General features: G+C 43.3%; 1 protein-coding gene across 1 annotated transcript; it reads left to right on the plus strand.

Moving 5' to 3' along the window:
- The first annotated feature begins 6,239 nt into the window (after positions 1 to 6,239).
- Positions 6,240 to 7,258, plus strand: LOC123754028 (elongation factor 1-beta'). The gene has a single exon (XM_045736151.2). It carries the CDS (start codon positions 6,368 to 6,370, stop codon positions 7,115 to 7,117), a length of 750 nt encoding a protein of 249 aa, XP_045592107.2. The 5' UTR covers positions 6,240 to 6,367; the 3' UTR covers positions 7,118 to 7,258.
- The last annotated feature ends 2,486 nt before the right edge of the window (positions 7,259 to 9,744 follow it).

The following is a 9,744-nucleotide window of genomic DNA, read 5'->3' on the forward strand; positions in this document are numbered from 1 at the left end:
ATGCTTGAAGCACTTTAAGGGACTCCTAGGGTCCTCATCACATTTATAGTTTAGTGAATAATAGGCAACTCGGTGTTGAAGACACCTGGAGCTGAAGGCTTGAGTAATGTTGGCAGTACAGTATTCAGAAGTGGTTCAAAGGAAACACTGCATAAAGCTTAACAGTAGTTTATTTACAACCTTAACCATTAATACAATGGGTGCTTGATTTACTTTAGATTGACGTCAGAAAGGCTATGGTTACATTAGCGAGATTTTTTATGTCTGGCTAATCGCTTCGGATCCACTCGTGGAGAAACACCTAACTTAACACAATTGACAGCCAGTTATTAACTCGACAAACCTAACTGCCGGTATGTAAAGGGATCACAAGAGTTCCAACCGGATACTCTGGTAACGATGATGCACAATAAATCAACAATGGCACTGTCACTGGGACGGGCAATAATCATGCACAATAATTGTCACACAGTAACTAAATGTGTGGTGTATGTGAAAATCACATTCATAGACGAGTGTAATGTCGTGGTACCACACAGATAAACATGCATTCACCGTCTGGTGTGTTGGTCTCCACCTATACCTGCGTCAGGTACGAGAAGGTGAGAACTGTGGTTGATCCCTCAGATCAACACACAGACACAATAATAAAGAAACAAGATCTTGTACTTACAGGTAGGCTACCTCTCTCATTCACATTCATGTAAGAACTCGTAGGTGGCCTGACAGTTGGTTTCGCTCGTTCTGACGTGAGACCATTGATGACAGGCTTTCCCAACAAACCGTACTCGACACGGAGGGTACTCGCAGGAGGGCGTGCTGTATGTCTAACAGACACACTCACACACTTGATGACACTGGCGGTGAGTAAGGTGATGACGTCACGTAGTACAGTGAGGCAGGGCGGGTGGCGGCTTGAGGCTAGCTACACGCTCTGGACCGAGTGGTGGCTGGCGGCTGATTATATGATACCATGCAGGTACACTGTGGCAAAAGTCACACACAGATAACTTGGGCGGCGGCACTGCCTTAGTTCACTTTAGGTCACTCACAGACGTCTCAATTTGTCACCAGGGGTTACCTGATACCAGTCTGTTTCGCTCTGGTAATTCACAGACTTTTTCACTATACGATTTCTTAACGATATAGTCACAATCGCGATTCCAGGCGAGCGTTGTTATATCGAGAAGACGCCGAGTTTAACTTGAAGGTAAGGAATGGACGGTTTTCTGTCTATTGGCCGAATAGACAGAAGGACACGTCCAACATGTATTGACTCCCTCACGTGAATACCCTTGCAAGAGAATGCAGAGCTCCTCATGGGGCACAAACACAAGGGGTTACAATTGACCAATGGCGTTTCAGCAAAAGAGCGGGAACCAATTATATTGATCGTTCCATGATCAGTAGCAGAGGTGACGTCATGAACACGTCACGACCACGTCACAGTTGTTATTCTCCATCACGCTGGTTGAGGCTGACCCCAGAGGTCAGACCTGTCGTCTCGCTGGCATCCCCCCTCTCGCTCTCTCATGCTTGGCACCAGCTATGTATTCACTGACCCTATGGCAAGTATGCTTAATAACTCTGTATCTAATTTACCCTTGGGCATACGGCAGCCTCCGTATTTTATAAGTATTCCTGGTTATGTGGGCATCCTGGGCATCCACCCCACATGACAGATTACCATCCAGGGTCAACAGAGATAGGGCTTGTGCATGAGATCGGTGCACTGTGTACTGCAGTGAGTCATTCAAGTCGGCTGTGGAAGATACCATACTCTCACATGGGCCCAGTCGTCCAAGGTGTTTGCTTGGGAGTACCCAGAGCATAGGTTCGAATCCTTGTCAAGGCTTCTAGTGATTTTCTCATTGATACATAGCGGTAATGTGATTTTTATGTACATTGAAAAGGAAGAATAGAGGTAAAATTCCTGGACAACACAGCCAGAGCACATGGGAAGGGGGGGGGGGGGAATGTGTGAAACCCTGTTAAGCTTCTGTGGAAGACATTGGAACTCTTGAAGATTCCATAATGCAATCCACAATCATTTGACATAAATGGTTAGTTACCACGAGTGACAAATTATATACCATAAAATGTTATCTATTCCCGTGGCCATCCTCTTGTCAACTGAAATAGGAACTTTAGTACGTATTAGCAACATGATAATAATTCATAGATGCTTATTGGAACTGTAGGTTTCCTTAGTTACTTGCCTCCTGGTGGAGCGTCCCAATTTTCAGGATCTAAAAATATGATGACAAATTCCTCGATAAAATCCTGCGTGAATCTGACTTCTTTGACAAGACAGACCTTTTGTTTTTTTGCTTTCACATTGGCATCCTGAATATCTAGTAACTCTTCAACATTCAGTTCAGTACATTGCTATATAGCCATACTGGTTCATCACTCATAATTACTAACTGAATGCAACTGATACAGAATTGGCACTGGTAGTACAATTCTTGGAATGTAACCAGTACAAGACGGGCATTGATAGTACTGTAGTGAAATTGATGTACAATACCAAAGTGCCTGGCTTTTCATACTTTGCAATGGCTGCTATCCAAAAATATATTTAACATTGCTTTAACTTTTGACTTACTAATAGCCCAAGTTTGTCTTTGCTTCATATTGCAGCTGTTTAAATGCAATCTTTATATTAGTGAAGGCAACATATGCTAAATTAAAAGCCTTGTGTCAAGATTGAAATACTGAACATTACTTAAATGTCAAACTAGAACTGGTAAAATTGCAGTTTCAGTATTAGCCGAGAAATTTTATGTCAACTTGGGAGATTTTAAATTTAAAGCTGCACATTTAGTCATATACTGTACCATTATTAAACAGTGTTTTTACCTAATATTGGCATCTAATAAGCAAGAACTTACTCTACGCAACCTCTCGGCTCGACTGTTGAAACAAGGGTTTCATAGTTAAATGCTAACTTTTGGTTAGGGAAAATATTAACCCAGAGACAATCTAGTTAACTACTGTAACTAGGTGCTAAATCAAATTGTTGAATACTGCATATAAGTTAAAGTTAAAGAGACGACAACCTGGCAATGTTAGTGGAAGTTATAATGGTAAGAATGAAGACAATGATCAGGTATATCATTACTTCAAAACAAAGGGCAGGATTTACAGCCTGTGACTTTTATCATGAACAAATATGCTTAATTGATCTGTTCCTGTAGTACAGTGGTTTACAGTCTCGGCTCACAGCTGAGGGACTCACGGTCATTCCTGGCTGGGACAAACTGTTGGGCATATTTCCTTTCATCTGATGACTCTGTTCACCTAGCAGTAAAATAAGTACTTGGGAGTTAGGCAACTGTTGTGGGTTGCATCCTGGGAAAGGTCAGTAGTTAGCTTAGAAGAACTTCGATAAGCCTAAGGCGTTCTGTCTTAGATAACGAGACTTATATTGCGGTGGACACGGGCAATAAAATGTAGTCTTGAATGAAAGACAAATAAGATTAAGGAACAAAGCATCTTTAATTTTTGAATGAAGTTATTCCAGTTCTTGACTGTAAAGCATTTTCTAAAGAACACAAATGCATTGTCATAATCAAAACTGCCAGGAACAGCTTTTGAGTTTTCTTATGTAAATGTAAGACACTAAGTTCTGGAATCATTATTATTTAAGAGGCTGTAAACTGTAAATGCTTGTATACTGTATGTGAAAGTGGCAACTCTTCTCACATGGTTGTAGTTGTCATGTCTGAAGAATCTGTCCATAAGTGTTCTCTTACAAAGTTACATTTTTAAATGAAAATGGCTGAAATTGCATCAAGAAGTAGTATCTTATGTATTTGAAATGCTTCTGAAGCAATAACTGTCAGTGGGATCAACAACTTTCTCAAATGGCTACCATAGTACATAGTCCAAATTTGTCCTAATGAAATGTTACACTGTACAGTATATTCTGATACAGGTTGGATATGAACTGGCGGGAAAAGACGAGACGAACCAAGTCGCATCTTTTTCCACAGAATACTTTTTGCTCCCTATAAAGATACCTTGATATAGCAACACATTGTAATACACAACACAAACAACATTGTAATAGTTAATTAATCTTATGAAAATTAATGTGCATGTAAATCTGACAAACTATTTCAACTGTTATTGAGAAAGAAAATGATGGGAGGTTGCCATAATGGAAGCTTTCTGTTGAGATTAATTATATGAGGATCCAAATAGGTAGGAAATTAAAAAGCCAGCATTGAATGTTATGAAATGCCTTTTTTGGAGAGCCCCAGTGGCTCCCTGAAGCTATCTTGCTGAGCTGGCTCTTACTAGGTTCCATCAGCCATGGAGCTGGCTCTTACTAGGTTTCATCAGCCATGGAGCTGGCTCTTACTAGGTTTCATCAGCCATGGAGTTCTGTTTGGCATACCAGGGATTACAGCCAGAACCTGGCCACATCACAGGTGCAGAGAACACGTGACAGTCCACCACCCCACTGGGAAAGCATAAAAAATGTCAACGACCAATACAGCAACCCGTAAATATATAAAAATATAAAAGAATTTCTGCAGAGGTCTCAGAAGACAGGATAAAGGAACACTCCCAAAACTGTGTTATCTTAAATAACTCGGTTGCCTCTGCACCCGAAGTGGAAGGAGCCACGCCTGTAGAAGGCCAAGCAACATCTCAAGCTAGACTCAGCCCTGGCTCTGAAACTCTCAAACATTTCTGAGTCGGAAGCAGGGAAAATGGAGGAACAGAAGCCAGGTGCACCCAATCCAAAGAAGGAAGAGGAGGCATAGATGGAACCAAGGTAGAATTCATCAACATTTCTAATTCTGGTCCTTAAGAGCAAGAAGGGTCAACTCTCAGGCATTCAGCCAGGCACAAAGATGGGCAAAACAAACCTGCAAGGCAACAGCTGCCTGATAGGTTTGTACTTCATCAGGAGGGTCAGAGAGAAGAGCCACATGGGGCAACAAATCCCACAAGACTCAAGGCCATAGATGTCACCAACCAAACAGGCAGCATAGCGGAGGCAGAAAAATGATCACCACCTTGTGGCATGGTCGATGAACAGCCCTCAAACTTGCACAAGGTGAGGTGAGAGTGGGTTCTGAGGGTACATCCACAGGCATCACTAAACCCGTAGGGTATTACCAGGGCCCGAAGAACTGACCAAACAGGACACCCAGGCACTGGGGATACTTGCCAGGAATTATATAAGTAGACCAATACAACCTAGTCAATGCAGTTGTGAAGGCCTACCTTGACGTACAGCATAGACAAGTGTGCGAAACCCCAATGTGCCCCAATCAGCCAAAATATTTGCCCCCAACCAAGGGTCTAGACAGGGGCAAGAGGTAACACCCTGACACCCAAGGTAAGGTCCCACCCCTAGGGTCTGGCCTCTATGGAACAAACTCCCTAACACACCAGAGAAGAGAACTCAGGGGACAGTGCTAGGGGGAGCACCCAGAGAAGATAGCCCTGAGCACATGCAGCTCCAAGCACCTTACAAGCCAGGTCCAAACAATACAGACCAGACTGAAAACATGGCCATGAGGCTAATTAAAACATGGAATAGCAACAAGCAAATGACCCCACAGTACGAAGTCTAAGAAAGGCTGGTACTTAGCTTAGAAGCAGCAGGACCCGCATGGCTTGTCGAGAACCCTGGAACCCTACAGCGGACATCTAAACGTGACCACATCAATGACCGAATTGTCTTGGAGAGCTGAGAAAAACCTGGAGCTCTGGCCCCCTACTCGACAAGAAGGGGGGGGGGGGGGGTAGTGCTAACGAGCTCACATTAGTTTTGCGAGATTTGAACATTTGTTTATACTGATTGGGAAAGTTCATTTGGCAGTTTCAAGGTTTCATTCTCTTTGAACCCAGCCGTGGTCTGTATGGGTTTGCTGACTAGGTGCTATCCTGGTGGGGTGGCAGTGTGTCCCCTGCTCTCTCTCTCAAGTGGTCAGGCTCTGGCTCTGGTCCTTGGTAGGTCAAACAACACTCTTGGCTTTTGCGACCTAGTGGTTAGGAGCCATCTCAGCGAGGTAACTTCAGGAAGCCACAAGGGGCTTCCCTAGAAAACAAATTTGCAGCCAAAGCGAATTGACTAAATCCTCCTCTTGGAAAGTCTATTGCTCATTTGCTGCAGAACCTCTCGCCTTCCATAATAGGTAGCCATCTATCCGTGCCTCCTGTATTGAACAGTGAACTCTTAATCTGAAAAATTTCTTCTGTTCATTGATTAACCATTTCCTTGGTCAGATATAACAAATTATAACTTGGAAAAAAACACTTTTTTGTTCCATTTATGGTGCATTAATCATGCACAGTATTTAGAATTATCTGAAATAATTGATCATAAATTTGTTTCAGGTTAATGGAATTTTTTGGTGATGTGACAACATCATGTGGACTACAGATTTTGAATGACTACCTACAAGATCGTAGTTACATCCATGGCTTCACTCCCTCAAAAACTGATGCAGAAGTGTTTTCTTCCCTGGCTAATGTCCCAGAGGAACACTTTTGTCATGCTCTTAGATGGTACAACCACATACAATCCTTCAGTGTTGAACTCAAGCTAACATTTGGAGGAAATTCTGCATCAACAAATGACTTGCTACAAAATGCTGCATTAATTGAAGAAGTGGTAATAAATTCAAGCGACTTATTAAGGCAAGATAAAGATATGACATCAAGTGAGATAAATGATGTATTAGAGGTTATAGATACTGATGATGAAGATGAATTTGATTTGTTTTGTTCTGATGATGATGATGAAGATCAGGAAGCAGCAAGAATTCGTGATGAGCGACTGAGAGCTTATGCTGAGAAAAAGTTAAAGAAACCCAGTCCTGTTGCTAAATCATCAATAATGTTAGATGTGAAACCATGGGACGATGAAACTGATATGAAGACAATGGAGGAACTTGTTCGGTCGATTAAGATGGACGGTCTTCAGTGGGGTGCCAGCAAACTGGCTCCTCTAGCATTTAGCATTAACAAATTATCTATTTTGTGTATTGTTGAAGATGAAAAGGTCTCAGTTGATGATCTTATTGAAAAGATATACGACTTTCAAGATACAGTACAATCTGTTGACATTGCTGCATTCAACAAAATATAAAATAGAATATAATAATATTTTAAAAGTGTACTGTGCTCTTTCCATTATCTGCATACACCGGAAAGAAAAATTCCAAATTGTTACCTATTGGATGTTGTGATAAAAGGTCTGGAAGTGTTTTGACGAGATTGGAATTATATAAACTAATTGCTTGTTTAATGCTATGATAAGTACCAAAATGTGAGGCGAAACACAAGCACATATACCTACATAACTATTACTTTTGCACAGATACAAAACACCGACATATTCCAAATTTTCTGTAATATGACTATTACACTGTCATTACAGTATATCATTTACTTGTTTCACTATCACATTGATATTATTCATATAATTTTTCCGATCTAATTTTTCAACGGAAAACAGTATTGTTCCATTTCTCATCCTTTAATTCTTTATTTGAATAATAAATTTTTAAAATATAATACACTATACTCAACATTCATAAGCACTTCAGTTTTTAGTTTCAAGTTGTAATGTGGTAAATAATTATCAAAAGAAGGCAACAAGTGAGGAAGACACTGTAGCACCGTCTGTGTCATGGGATATTAAAACCAGCGATGAGTGTAATAAAACACTATTTTCTAGACGAGCCCCGGAGGCTTCCTGAAGCTTTTTAACTGACATGTGTCATATTAGTTTGGTGCCGTCAGTCCCGTGAGTTCTAGTGCCTACCGGAGACCAGAGCCAGAACTTGATCCCCCTCAGAGAGGCGCAAGGAGCAATGGCCATTATGAGCATGCTACATTTAGAATATGTCATGTCTACCATCGACTGGGGAGAACACCCAGAAAGATAGGCCAACCAATACATACTCCCAACTACTGTAGTAAAAATTGCAACCTACGTCTGAACAGAGCCAAAGAACTTCCCCAAAAAACAAACAAGCAAGCAAGTAAATTGTCACCCAACTAGCGCACCTGCTTGTTAGCAGGCGCGGTTGACCCCTCCTCGCCAAAAAGAGGGAGGGGAAGCCCACTCAGGCAATCCAGCAGGCCACTACCCCAGTTCGTAGAATGATGAAAAACCGCCGACAGTAGGGAGGGAAGGTGTCAGGGACCCTCCGGGGCTCACCCATAAAATGGCATTTCATTATACTGTATTCAACGCTGGTTTTCTGTGAGGAGCCCTGTCGGCTCCCTGACGTTAAATACCCACAGATAAATAAAACAAGGACTTACCCAGGAGGCAGCAGCACCGCAGATCTCAAGACAAAAATGAGACAACAGGCCATGACAGACGTCTCAAAGCAACACAAGGTTGGAGACGGCCAGGGAACAGTCACAAGATACCTAGCGGCCAATACCCCATACAACCTCCAAAACCCCCCGTGCCCAAATGATGACCCAAGATATAGTACCAAAAACAGCGACCAGAGCAGCATACTTATGCATAACATGGGCACAAGGGTAGACCGCAGGCTGGCTAGACTTGATAACTCTGCGGACAACTTGAGAGACAAGCCCTGGAACAGGGAACCAGGGAAACCAGAATAACCCAGAGCACATCCCCTGGAACCGAAGCAGTGGTCCTCAGGTAGCGACATAAAACCGCCACCAGACACAAAATATGATGCACCCCTGGCTGAACCAACCAAGCATCAACAACCTAGGGACCCCACAGGAAGACAGTCGACTCATTCTTCATCAGAAAAGAAAAAGAGGGCTGCAAACAAAAAAACAACCCCCAGGACCAAAGGAACAGGAACCCTTGCGCTGGAGAAGAGCACGAAGCTCCCCCCAATCCGACCCCAAGAGGCCAAAGCCAACAAAAACAAGACATTCAGAAAACAATCCCAAACCAAAGGGCCACAACAAACTGAGAGAAGGAAAGAAGAGAGAGCCCCCAGTCCAAAGACCCAAGACGGCTCTAGTGAAACACGAGCAGGCGGAAGTGAAAATTTGCACAGAGAGCTTGCGGAACGGGGCAGAAGGAACACCCACCCTGAAGGCAAGTTGGAGCGGCTCCGCCAATGCTGCACGATAAGAAGTGATAGTATTCGGCACGAGATGCCGGCCCCCCCCCCCCCAAAAAAAAAAGAGCCAAGAAAGGACAGAATCACCTCCACAGACACCGACAACACCATCAAAGGGAAAGGAAATGGCAGAAAGACTGTAGGTGGGACACCATCAGAGAACCCACCTGATCACCATACAAGCAGTGATACAACCGCGTCAGAAAAACCAGACACGATGAGCGGACAAGTAAGTTGAACCAGCAAGGTATTGTACCTTACTGGCCTGACCTACTGAAAGAGGCGAAGCCACGGAAAGACTCCCAGGTACAGCCCGTAGCAAGCAGTGCCTAAAACCTAGGCTGGGCCAGGCACCATGGAGCCAGAAGAAGCACCCTCCCCTGATAGGATTTGAGTCGAGCCAGAACCCGAAGCCAAAAAAAACCCACAAGAGGACAATGTAGCCAGGCGGAACAGAGCTAGCCACTACAGGTGATAACTAGCTGTGCAGTACCTCTCTCCCCTACCAGTGACGAAAACTACCTCCTACCCTGAGGCAAACAAGGGCAACAAAAACCCCAGTTGACTTCAAGGGTCTGGGGTCTGGGACTCCTCCTCCCTAGAAGAAGGGGGTTGCACAGACAGCGGTGTGGCAACGTGATGACGTCAT

This window comes from Procambarus clarkii, chromosome 1 (assembly GCF_040958095.1).
Source record: "Procambarus clarkii isolate CNS0578487 chromosome 1, FALCON_Pclarkii_2.0, whole genome shotgun sequence".
Taxonomy (NCBI): Eukaryota; Metazoa; Arthropoda; class Malacostraca; order Decapoda; family Cambaridae; genus Procambarus; species Procambarus clarkii.

Coding starts and splice junctions, on each gene's coding strand:
- LOC123754028 (XM_045736151.2), top strand. CDS start 6,368: ATGGAATTTTTTGGTGATGTGACAACATCATGTGGACTACAGATTTTG.